This window comes from Carcharhinus amblyrhynchos, chromosome 23 (genome assembly GCF_965287045.1).
Source record: "Carcharhinus amblyrhynchos chromosome 23, sCarAmb.v2.hapA, whole genome shotgun sequence".
NCBI lineage: Eukaryota > Metazoa > Chordata > Chondrichthyes > Carcharhiniformes > Carcharhinidae > Carcharhinus > Carcharhinus amblyrhynchos.
The window spans coordinates 34,933,444-34,946,969 of record NC_137346.1 but is presented as its reverse complement, the minus strand read 5'-3'; the positions used below and the strand labels follow the sequence as shown (position 1 = coordinate 34,946,969).

The 13,526-nt window shown below is 41.4% G+C and overlaps 1 protein-coding gene across 1 annotated transcript; it reads left to right on the top strand.

Moving 5' to 3' along the window:
- The first annotated feature begins 306 nt into the window (after window positions 1-306).
- LOC145357435 (uncharacterized) lies at window positions 307-4,502 on the top strand. The gene has a single exon (XM_080210766.1). It carries the CDS (start codon window positions 319-321, stop codon window positions 1,468-1,470), a length of 1,152 nt encoding a protein of 383 aa, XP_080066892.1. The 5' UTR covers window positions 307-318; the 3' UTR covers window positions 1,471-4,502.
- The last annotated feature ends 9,024 nt before the right edge of the window (window positions 4,503-13,526 follow it).

Below are 13,526 nucleotides of genomic sequence, written 5' to 3'. Positions count from 1 at the left end.
TTCAGAATATGGTGCATATTTTCCCCCTGAAACATATTAAATTTGCCCATAAGTTTCTCAATAGTTTTCCCTGAACAATAAAGTTTTAAACTTTTCAAATTTGGCCACTGTGCTGTTTCCAGTGCAATTGGTGGAACTGCAACAGCTTGAGCTGCCAATCAGGAAGATGGGGGCGGGATTTGCGGGAAAGCGCCGCTGCCATAGGCTGAAGGTGTTGGGCTGTAAATGGCTGGAGGTCGGGTCCATCATGAATCCCTGGCGTGTGATTGGTCAATAGTGCTGTCCGTCAAGACCGCGGCACTCCTCCCAGCTGGTAAAATGGCGCTGCTGTTTGCTGGTCGGTGTGTGAGGAGTCACCGGGTACGGGATGCAGGGGACTGGGCCAGGAAAGTGGCTGTGGGTGACAGCCAGAGACACCACCAGAACCTGGGGGATGAAGTGGCAGCCAGCTTTGGGCGGGGGCCCCAAGGCCGCTCGGAAACTCACTGGCGGCCGTGGCCGCCACCCGCCGCGGGGGAGCGGCTGTATCCCGGTAGGACAGCCGCAGAGCCCGGGGCCCTCCTCTCACTGACCCTCACCGTGCCACAGTCCCACCGCTCACAGCGGATACCCGGCCTTCCTGGCACATCATTCCCTTCAGTGAGTGAGCCCTGCTGTGGGGGCACAGCACTCAAGGACACTCAGCCACCGAGGATGCACAGTAAAGGGCCTGCAAACCCTGGAAGTCGCTTGTCCTGTCCTACCCTGGTCTCCCAGAGGAGGAACGACACTTGTCACCATGGACTTTGGAGTTTTCGTACATGTAAATGGCTAATCGTCACAAATACGCCTGCATCACTCCAGGATGGACACTTTGTCACCAAAATACTGCACCAATGCAGAACCTATGGCTACTTTAAAGAGGGCAGATATTCCAATAGGAACAATGGACCCCCCTTTTGTCAAAGCAACACGGTATACTATGATATTTTGCAAATCTCTCCCAATGCCACCCAGAGTCAGATCAAATCCGCTTACTACAAGCAGTCACTCCTTTATCACCCAGACAAGAATGCAGGCAGTGAAGAGGCAGCATTGAGGTTCACTCAAATAAACGAGGCCTATTCTGTGCTGGGCAGTGTGAGCCTGCGGAAGAAGTACGATCGAGGCATCCTGACTCCAGCAGATTTGCAAAGTGGGAAGAAACCTTTGGAGAAAGCCCAAGCCTCAAAGACAAAACAGTCGCAGGCTTGGGCCTCAACAGAGAAATCACAAAATAGGAAATCGACGTTCAATTTTGACGAATTCTACAGGGCTCATTATGAGGAGCAATTAGCTAGAGAGCAGACCCTGCGCTGGAGAAGGATGCAACTACAGAAAAACAGAAAAGGTCTAGATAGAAGATGGCATTTTCACAAGCTAGTTGAGGCGGCAGTGACTGTTATGCTTATGGCAGGGTTTTTCTTGTTATTCAGTGTCAAAAACAAATAAATGAATGAGGCTCCCACATGAGCTAACATTATTTCATGTGTGCCTGCTGCTGTTTTGCCACAGTAAGAAGTCTCTCAACACCAGGTTAAAGTCGAACGGGTTTATTTTGTAGCACAAGCCACAGGCCACTAATAACCTCATCTGATGAAGGACCAGCACTCCAAAAGCTAGTGGCTTGTGCTACCGAATAAACCTGTTGGACTTTAACCTGGTGTTGTGAGCCTTTCTGTGTTTACCCCAGTCCGATGCAGGCATCTCCACATCATGGCTGTTTTGCCACTCAAGATGATGTGGCCAACCAGATGTGGGCACATTCTCATAGCTAGATTTTGTAAACTAGTAACAATAGCTGCAACATTCTTGCAATTACAGCATTGCCAGCCATTAGGATGTTTACTACTGCAATCACATTACTGTTTGATAACAGAATGTAAAAAAACTACTGACAATTTTGGAAGTTTAAAATAGAAAATGTTGGCATTTGAAAAGGATCAGTCAGCACTTTTAAAGCCTGGGTTCAGAACTTCATAACCTTTGTAGTCAGACAGACTTCCAGCATTTCCCATTCTTATTCATGACAGCTTTCCTTTTGTTGCTGGCTCTGTGATTGAACACAGATTACACGGTTAGTTTTAGTTTGTTCTTTAATGCTGGCTGAATGTTATTCTCTGTAGTTTGAAAATAGCTGAGGCATAGATAATATTGGACCCTAAAATGGTTTTGAGTGCTAGAATATTTTTGCATCCAATGGTACCAGTGTGGGTGGCACTGGTTAGCACTGCTGCATCACAGTGCCAGGGACCTGGGTTCAATTCCTGGCTTGGGAATTCCTGTCTGTGTGGAGTTTGCACATTTCTCTCCATATTTACGTGGGTTTCCTTCCACAGTCTGAAAGATGTGCTGATTAGGTGCATTGACCTGAACAGGCACCGGACTGTGGTGACTAGGGGAATTTCACAGTAACTTCATTGCAATGTTAATATAAGCCTTACTTGTAACTAAACTTTAATAGTAATTGCAGGCTTAGACTGCATTTACACTGCAAATGTAGCATCAGTGCAAAGCAGCTCTCACTAGGTGATGGTGTCAATGCAGAGTCAGGCCTGAAATACAATTCAATTCCCTGCCTCCATTTCATTCTCCCTATCTTGCTATCAGTAATACGCTTCTGATTCTATACCTGTATTTCTGCATACTGTGACTCTACCTGAAGTAAATTAGCCAGGTGTTCCTTCCCTTCCCTTATGTATTGAATGACTCTAACTCGTGTTCCAGCTGAACGACTGCTAGAGTAACCTGAGGTATTTTGCACCGATGTGACATCTCGGACAGTCTTGACCAATTCTCACATTCAGGGTCCCAACACGCTGCACTCTTGTGTGCTCATGTCTGAATTGCCCTTTGGTGCTAGTATTGGTGTATTCTGAAGTGAACTTCAGCCTTTCAATTAATGTGTAAAGTTCACCTGAGTACTTACGATTATGCTATCGGATGCATCCCACAACAACATTTGTAATGTGTGATAAACTGATTGTAGTAATGGGTAGATTTATAATAAATTTAGTATATACTTAAACTGATCCAAATTGTGCCCTATCTTAAGGCATAATTTGGAATTTTAGAAATTGGTAAATTATTATGAATGATCTGCTTCGCAATTGAATAGCCTCCCAAAACTCCCAGTCTGGCCTTTAATGTGAAGGAGGTCTGTAGTCCTTGTGGAATCATATCTCAGTAAGACTTCGGAGAGGAAAGATGTAAATTGGATTGCACGGGTGACAGAAAGTCAACCTAAACCATTATTGTCAGGGGATACAGTAAGAGGGAGAGAGTGGAAGGGGAAGATCCTTTTGAGGTAAGGAATTTGGTATGATCAGTAGGGGTTTCCAGCATAAAGTGCCACTTTTCGCTAGATTATAGCCCAATTCACCATGATCAACCGACTAGACTGAAGTGTGCATTCAATTTTACCCTAATTCATTTAGTCCTTTTATCTGCACCAGATTTAATTTTTAAGTTTTCAAACAGGTTGTTGTGTATTGATTGTTATCACTGTGCCCACAGAAGTGCTACAATAAGGAGTGAAAACCAGGTAATGTAAGCTTGGTTTTATTTGCTTGTGTTCTTCTGATTTGTTTGAATTTTGTAGGTTGCCTGTTCACGATGCAAATCCTAAATTTGCACTATGAGTCATTATTGTCAGCAATGTAGAATATTGGCAATTGATGAAAACACAAGTTTTTACCTTTTACATGTGGTTATTGATTCCTCACCATTACAACTTAGAAATTTAAATTGTTGAGGTAGTCTGATAGAAAATGTCTTCCTGCAGGAGTGCAGTTATTTTATACAAGAGGTGGGACCCAGGGTGAAATGCATTTCCATTGGGGAATCATTGGCATTTTTTCAGTAGAAGTTTCACACGCTGTAAAATGCATTTTGGAAACTGCAAACATTAACCCATTGTGAACATGAAAATGTGAAACATACCATCACTGTTTATGTCCCGCTAAAACTAAATCCTGTTCTTCTTTAGAAACAAACAAAGAACATAAAGTCTGTTTAATACAATTAAATATCAATTGTGCCAGTGAGCAATGGTTTGCAGATATACAGCTATATGGTAAACATCACTATCTTTTTCTTTGCAAGCTGCACCACTTAGATATATCTACTCTTTAGTATCTAGCTAATTCCCTACTTAAAGTATACTGTCAGGTGGGATAAATGAGAGCTATTAATATGCAATGAGCAAGGTCCAAGGAACACCTGCTGTCACATCTCAATGGAAGAGCTATGTCTCTGATTAAGCAGCATTATTGACACAAGTATGTTAAATTGTATTCTGGTGAACAATGTATATTGAACTAAATTATTTGGAAGATTGTACATAGCATCATTCTGATTCCCTTGTAAGATTGTGCCTTAAGCCAATGTAGAAACCATTTCAGAGATTTATATTTAATACACTTTGACCTGTATAGATATATAATGGGATTATTAGAAAGTGTAAGAATACAAAATAAATCTTCTCTTACCATATTGTTGGTTCATCTTTCTAATGTGCTGTTCGAGGGTATAACCATTCACATTGTGCAGTATGCATCCTATGCCATTAGTTGACAGCCAGTCAATGTATCTACTTCTCTTGAATATGTTATTCAAGTGGGAATGTGACTTTAGTTCAATGAGTATGTTCATAGTGTGCCAGAAATTGGGAGCGAATTTCTATGGACATATTGCACTAGCCACCTCCAAATTGTTTCAAGTCCAGAGCACTCTGTTTTATCAATTGGTGGTGTGTGTGTGTGGGGGGGGGCGGAGGAGGTGGGTGGTGTGGATGACGATTCAAAGTTTCTTTGGTACTTCACTTCTGAGTTCCGTGTGTGTGTGTGTGTGTGTGTGAGTGTGTGAGATAGGCATGAAGCTGGGCTCTCGTGTTGGAACGTGAAGCTGTACATAGTTCAAGATCTGGGAGGTTATGCTGGAGCTATATAAAGCACTACTAAGGCTGGAGCTGAAATAATGTTTGAAGATTTAATCACCCAATATAGAAAAATGTGTTTGGATTAGAGAGTGTCCAGGTGCAATGGAGAGTGCAGAAAAGAAGAAAAATTGAATGGGCTAGAGATGTTTATTTTTGGAACAGCAGAGACTGACGGGAAACTAACGAAGTGTATAAAATTACGAGCGCTCTAAAGACAGTGGATTGGCAAGCTCTACTCCCCTTGTATGAGGGGCTCAAAACAGGGAACATTGATTGAAGAAGTAGGAGATTTGAGGGAATTTGTCTTTCACTCAGGCAATGGGGTTTTGGAGCTCACAGAGGTTGGTAGAGACAGAAACCATCGTAACATTTATAAGATATTTGGATATGCACTTGAAATGCCGTAGCTACATAATCCCAGTTACTAGCTGTGGTCCAGGTTGGATGGCTGCCATTTGGAAGGCAAAGATATAATGGGCTGAATGGCCTCCAATGTTGCAAATTTCTATGAGGCTCAACAAAGTGCTGAGGTATTGATGCATAAAGGTTTGTATCTTCGGGCACTTGTTTTCTCTTTGGGCAATATTGAGGAAGGATTGGAAAGTTCAGGCTAATTGTTAACCTGTTGAACCATGAACACTCCTTCCATGATCAACAAGCCCTGGAGTGGGATTTAAACCCAAGCTTTCGACTCAGTATCAGCAGCACTGAGCCAATGATCTCCAAAACCAGAGATGCTGGCACATTTGGAATACGATGCTAGGGAGATGGGTACACTTCACTTCTCATTAACTTACATTGGCTCCCAATAAAGCAGCTTAACAATTTTAAAATTCTCACCCCTTGCTTTCAAATCTCTCCATTTCTTCATCCTTCCCTTTCTCAGTAGCTCTTCCAGTTCAAACCCCACCAAGATTTTGTTCTCACTTCATTTATGACCTTTTGTGAATCCTAATTTTAATAGGAGACTGTCCCTTCAGCTGCCAAGACCTGAGAGTTTTGAATCCTCTCCCTAAACCTCTATGCCTCCACCTGTCTCCTCCTTTAAGACAATCCTTAAAACCTACCTTTTGTGAGTAAGTTATTTGTCTCCGGTCAAAATTCTCCCGTCTCTTCTATAGCGGAAATCATAGCGGGTGAGACAGAAAATTCACTGGATCATTTAAAGGTCCATTGAGCTCAGGTGGGACTTTCTGGTCTTGGTGAGCATTGCTGGAAAATCCCACTCAATATTTCCTAATATGATTCACTGCCAGTAGTCCTGTGAAGGGCTATAAGACTGGCAATAGTATTAAAAGCGCTATAGAAATACAGGTTGTTGGCACCATGCTGTGCGTGCTGCCCTGAATGTCTGCCTGGTATCTGCTCTGCTCCATATCCTGTGTGCTTGGTATCTGCTCTGCTCCATATCCTCTGTGTCTGCTCTATATCCTGTTTACCTGCCTTTATAACCTACAAATAATTTAACAAAATATAATGACAAAGTTAAATCAGAGGCTTTTTTCAGTTGGATTTAAACTCTAAAACTGAGCATTTTCATACACAGCTTAGAGAAATTATGATCACTGAGCTGCTTTGTGGCAAAGTTCAACTGTGGTGTAGATTTTCATGTCACATTTGTACAAGTCATGCACTCGCATGTTTTATACAACATCCACTTACACTTTTGATTTATTATTGTCACTTGTATTAATGTAGACAGTGTTTATTGTGTGCTATACAGACCAAGCATAATGTACATAAAGAAAGGAGAAAGTGCAGAATGTAGTGTTACAGCCATAGCTAGGGTATAGAGAAAGATCAACTTAATGTGAGGTAGGTCCATTCAAAAGTCTGATGGCAGCAGGGAAGAAGTTCTTGCGTTGGTTGGTACATGTCCATGGACATGTTCTCTCATCTCACTCATATATTGGGTACAACATGTACTCATGGTAGTTGGGTATATCTAACTAATAACATGTAAACTCTCATCACTTGGGTCCCCTTACATCACTCAGATATATGTACTCTTAGACTGATTGTGTACTATATGTAGCTTCATAATACTTGTACAACTTTGTTCTGAAAACATCAAAGAATGAAGATGTGTGCAACAATAACAGTTTTAAAATTCTAGAAGATGCAGAATTAATTTGTAGAGACGCCAATGAGCTTATAACTCCATTGAGAAGTGCAGTGCTGTCATTAAATAAAAACGAACAATGTTGTGGAACCAGAGATATTAGCCAGATTTTGTATTTGCACCTGCGGACTGACATGCTATAAATTTCCAGCATTTGCAATTATTATCTAATGCTTAATCTAACTTGTAATTCAGAGTCGAAGACTTTAAAAGTACTGTTCCATTAACAGCCAGAAGGTGGCACCTCAACACACTTTATGGTGATCCGAGTCATTGTTCCACTTGTGGCGGATGAACCAGAATTAGGGGATTCCGTATAATCTACATTCTTGACGAATTTTCTTTTTTTTATTATTTATTTTAAAGATACTCCTAGTAGATTTAATTTCCACAGGTGCTGGCAATCATCTACAACCTCATTCAAGTAAATTTTCTGTTATTCCTGTTATAACTGTGAGCTATTTGATCACTGTCAAGTCCACTCCTCTCATAACACTCCATTACATCTGCACCTTTCAGCTGGAGTCATGGGGTAGTTATTAGAATAATAATCCAGTCCAATTTTTAGGATCGGTCTGCTTCCAAAATCCTAAAAATTTCATGTACCATTTTATCTCTCATACTTGTTTCTCCCACTTTTGAGGCACTGGACAAAGCTTCCAGCCCTTTCTAGAACTCCCAATGCCTCACCGCTATTGAGTGCAATGGCTGGGATTTGCTCTGTGTCTTTTCTGCTAGATGAGTGTATTTGTGACGCAGAGGCCTGGCTTTGCGTTCTATGGTAGGCCAATGCTAATAACAGCGGTGAAGGAGGTGAAATTCTGTTAATCTTCTCAGTTCAAGGTCATTCTAAAACCAAATCTTATTCATTGGTCTGTTTCACTCTGAGTAATGCCTTGCATTTCAAATCGCCCTGCAGTTTTACTTCTTGCTCATTTATTAATCATTTTTAAAAGATTAACATCATGTGGGCTGCCCCCTGCTGTTTCTGTCATTTCAGTTTCATCAAGGAAGAGAAGCCTTTGGCTTCCACCGAACATTAAGTATCCTGCAGTGAGGCAAGAGAAACTGTGAACAATTTTCTTGCCTGGAAGTGGTACATTAGCATATTTTATATCCTTTGGTAACTAAGAGGAGGACAGCATGCAAACTGCTAAGAGTTGATTGTGGTGACAGGCACAGTTAGTGGTTTATTTTTCCTGTGCACATGCAGACATCCTGTTAGCAACAGGGCTGCCCTCAAACAGATGCTAGGACTGGGATCTCTCCACAAGATTGGACAGATACCAAACCTTGTCTTTCTTTGTGAATGAGGTTTTGAATTTAATTTAGTAAATAGATTTAATAAACATGAATGTAATACACAATAAGAACATTATTATAGATCTACAATTGTAAACTGCATTTATCAATTATATACTAACATGTATGCAATGTTATATGACTCTCCAATACCCCAACCCTTTCCTTTAATGCACCACCAATATCCTAACGTATAGAATTCCTCTGTCTCAACCACTCCTGTAGCAATCCATTCCAAATTCTAATATCTCTCCCTATTAAGAAACCTCTAACTTCTCTCTTCATTCTCTTTGTGGCAATTTTACATTTTTGGTCTTTTGTCATGAACCAGCTGCACATAATTTAAGAATAAAAACATTAAATCTCCTTAGGTTTATCCAGTTCAATGAAACTAGTCCCAGGATCTCTCCTCATGATCATAATTTCCCACTATAACTTGCTGGTTAATATACATAATCAATAACCTAAATATTGTTTCTGTAGGGTGGAACTGCACACGATGCTCTAATTCACAAGCAATTATGTACTTGAACCCTAGATCTCACTGTTTATCTGTACATTTCAATCCTTCTCTTAAATGAATGTTCCCAGTCCATGTTTTTCTCTTCAAGTGGATTATCCCAGACATCATTAAATTAATTAGCAATTTTCACATGTCCACAAACCTGTTAGTCTATTACAGCTCCTCTTTATATGTCAAATGCTTTATTTCAAGTGATCAATGAAGATGATGTCCTGTTCCCTTTGCCCATGTTTGAATGATTTAAAGTTTTAAAGACTATTTTTTAGTCACAAGTATGTTAACATTAACACTGCAATGAAGTTACTGTGAAAATCCCCTAGTCGTCACACTCTGGCGTCTGTTCAGATACTGAGGGAGAAAATTAGCCTGGTATTGATTACTGGGCACATCACTTCTAACTTACCTCCAATCTATACACTGCCCATTAGATCTAATCTTGTGCACCAATCATCTTTCTATCTGTGCTGCTACATTTCCTAATGTCTGAATTTTTGAAACGTGGATTCTGTTCTGACACACTAATTTTTGAAAATAATATTCATGGGATGCAGACATCACTGTCAAGGCCTATATTTGTTTTCCATCTTCAATTACCCTTGGGAAGGTGGTGGTGAACTACTTGAACTGCTGCAGTCTATCTGGGGCTAGTAGACCCCACAATGCTGTGAGGTAGGGAGTTCCAGGATGTTGACCAAATATCAGAGGAATGCTGATGTAATTCCAAGGCAGGATGGTGTGTGGCTTGGAGGGGAACTTGCAGGTGGTTCTTTTCCCATGCATCTGCTGCCCTTGTCTTTCCAGGTGGAAGAAGCCACGGATTTGGAAGGTGCTGTTTAAGGAGCTTTGGTGAGATGGTGCGATGCATATTTTTCATTCACTCATGGGACATGGGTGTCGCTGGCTGGTCAGTATTTATTGCCCATCCTTAGTTGCCCTTGGAAGGCAGTTGCGTCAACCACATTGCTGTGGCTCTGGAGTCACATGTAGGCCAGACCAGGTAAGGACATAGACTTCCTTCCCTAAAGGACATTAGTGAATCAGATGGGTTTTTCCAACAATCGATAATGGTTTCATGGTCATCAGTCGATTCTTAATTCCCGATATTTTTATTACATTCAAATTACACCACCTGCCATGATGGGATCTGAACCAGGGTTCCCAGAACATTAGCTGAGTTTCTGGATTAATAGTCTAATGAAAACACCACTAGGCCATCATCTGTCTCTTATCTTGTAGAAGGCATGCACTGCTGCCATTGTGCATCGGTTGTGGGAAATGGTGAATGTTTAAGTTTGAGCGGGTGCTGATCAAACAGGCTGATTTGTCTTGGGTAGTGTTGAACTTCTTGAGTTGGAGCTGCAGTCATCTAAGCAAGTGAAGAGTATTCCATCATATTCCTGACTTGTGCCTTGTAGACCTTGGGGAGTCGGGAGGTGAGTTACTTGCCGCAGAATCCCCAGCCTCTGACTTGTTCTTATAGCTACGTATTTATAGCTATAGTATTTATACGGCTGGTCCAGTTCAGTTTATGATCAATATTAATCCCCAGGATGTTGATAGTTGGGGGATTCAATAATGGTAATGCCATTGAATGTCAAGGGAAGATGACTAGCTTATCTTGCATTGCATACAGTCACTGTCTAGCACTTTTGTGGTGCGAATGTCACTTGCCACTTATCAGATCAAGCCTAAATGTTGTCAAGGTCTTTCTACATACGGACACTGACTGCAGCAGCATGTAAGGAGTTACAAATGGTGCTGAACATTGTTCAATCATCCTCCCTTCTGACCTTATGATGAAGGGAAGGTCATTGATCAGGAAACTGGAGATGGTTGGGCATAGGACACCAGAGGGACTCCTGCCTCAGTGTGGCTGAGTAAAGAAAGAAAAAATGTAGGTAGCACTCCTGATCATGATCGTTACCCAGCAGCTATCCTTGGACTTTGTATCTGTCAGATCCAAGCACACAATGTTAAATTGAAGCCTTATCTGTCAGGTGGATGTCAAAGATCCCCCAAAACTAATTTGAAGAAAAGCATGGGAGTCCTTCCCATTGTCCTGGCCCACATTTATCTATCAGCCAACACATTATTATCTAGTCATTCTCACATTGCTGTTCAGGGGTCGGGGTGGTTGCTGTACCCAAATTGCCTGTTGTATTACCTGCAGCACTAAAATGACCACCACAAAAAAAATGAGCTTCAAAATTCACTGATTCATCCTGAGGTAATGAAAGGAACCATATAAACACAAGTCTTTCTTTCTGGCGGGCCAGACGCAGATAGGATTAGTCTTGTTTTCATAATCTACCAGCACTCACTGCCTGGGATTGTATCTGAAAAATCTGTGGTTGGCAAAGAAACTGGAAGGAGGCCAATATCTATGGGGTGGCATATGATAATGATTTTAATTCCCATAAAAAGGTGAAATAAAAATATCCAATGTTTTCAAAGTTTATTGGATCTTCCTTAAGACGCGGGTTGATGGGTTTTTGATAAGAGAGGGGATTAAGGGTTATGGGGAGAGGGCAGGAATGTGGAACTGAGCCACGACAGATCAGCCATGATCTTATTGAATGGTGGGGCAGGCTTGAAGGGCTAGATGGCCTACTCCTGCTCCTATTTCTTATGTTCTTATTTCTGTAAAACTGTAGTGAGCTACAAGTTAAGATCCAGGCAATCAAATGGGGATATGGCTGAAATCTGCAGTGCTGAAATGGTTAACGCTTTGTTGATGAGGGAAAGGCAATCCAGCCAGCTGCTCACGCACAAGCACAACCAGTCATTAAACTTCCATCTCTGTGATGAGATGGAATCAGTGACCCGTGGCATGTATCGCAGCCTCGGGGGTAAAGATACATATCACTTCCCCATCAACATAATGTATCTGTACTGCAGACACAACATGGTCAATCTGTTAGCCATTGTTTTCATGTTTACTTGCTAAAATGTGCTTTTCTGTCTGTTAACTGTGGGACTCTCCTTCACTCTGTGCACACCATGACAATATAAAAATGATATTTTCCACTAATAATAGAGCTATTTCCACTTGATATCTTTAGTTGTGTTGCACTGGTAGTACCAGTTTACAATGTGAGGTACAACTTCAATAATAACCCAGAAAACTCACTATTCATACCTGCTCACAAACAGGGAATGGGATTCTTAAATTGAGGGGCTGTTTCTAATTTCACCAATTAAGAAAAGGGATACCTGCAACATGGAGGCAAAGGGCATCGCAAATGATTCTGCATTCTCATTCCGTTAAAAACTTTCCAGTCAGTTTACACTGTTAAAACAAAGTGACACAACAACCCCTCTGTCAGTGAGTGATACAGTCTCCATTCTAGCAGTGAATGACCTACTCTCCTTTGAATGATTAGAGTGGATCAGCATTACTAAATGCTTCCCCCGGTCTCTGCTCAATCATCCTGAGAAGCAGTTGCTTTGAGGTCATGAGGGTACTTTGAAAGAGTTATTTAACCTTTGATGTGAGGGTTCCTCAGGATCTATAAATTGCTTGCATTGGTTCACTGTTCACGCAGTTGGATGATTTCTGTTGATATGAAAATCCCTGAATGTGTCCCAGTTGAAGTTTCACCATCTTAGTTCACTTTATGTTTAGCAAACTGGCATGAATATGTGAGAGTGTTAGTAACAATCCCTTGGTAAATCTCAGGACCTTGCCTGTCTGAACCTGCTCTAAAGCACCCTCGGGCCCGACCCATTAATGCTTCATCACGTCCAGATTGGAGGTAACTTATAACCATACAGCCAGTAGGAATGTCACTGCTTGCAGAGAAAGCAATTGATAATAAGCAAACCTCTCCTTGCCTGTGACAATGCAAGCAGTAATTCCTTTTTAACCTTTCACTGCCAGATCAGACAGTATCAGTACCTCAACTTCCATTGTTAATGGACAGCTTTTCTCCAAAAACCTTAACACATTTCCCATTAGTGAATAGATGCTTACTTCTTAGATTAACAACATGTGACAGTATATGTTGCCTTGATTACTTCAAATTCTTGCACATTCCCTTTGATAAGGCATGATTGTATTTACCCTCTGGTATCTCACTGAAGTCATTCCTCATGTGTCCATCTAGCCAGTGCATGTCAGAAAGCTAATCAGCTGTGGTCATCACAGTCAAATACCATCCTGTCCTCAGACATGGTCACCTGTGGACCACCTCCTTGCAGGAATCCCTGGATAGTGATCAGGAATCCTTGTATAGGGATTGGAAATCCCTGTATAGTTATCAGGAACCTCTGGATAGGGATCAGGAATCTTTGGGCAGGGATGAGGAATCTCTGGATAATGATCAGGAACCTCTGAATAGGGATCAACAGTTCATTAAGTGATCTCAAGTTAGTGAAATTCAGTTTTTTTTTCCCTCTCTCACGAGCCCATTCACACCAAGTATCATCCAACAGATACCTGAGTACAGTCAGCATTGACCTGATGTTTGTGGCTCAGTACCACACATGTTTTATTCAGTTTATCCAGCATCTTTTGGTTTATTTCAGATTTCCAGCATTCATAGTATTTTGCTTTTATGTCACTGCTTTCACTGTCTAATAGTTTGAGGCAATAAGTCCTCTCTCTAAGTAGACCCCAAAAG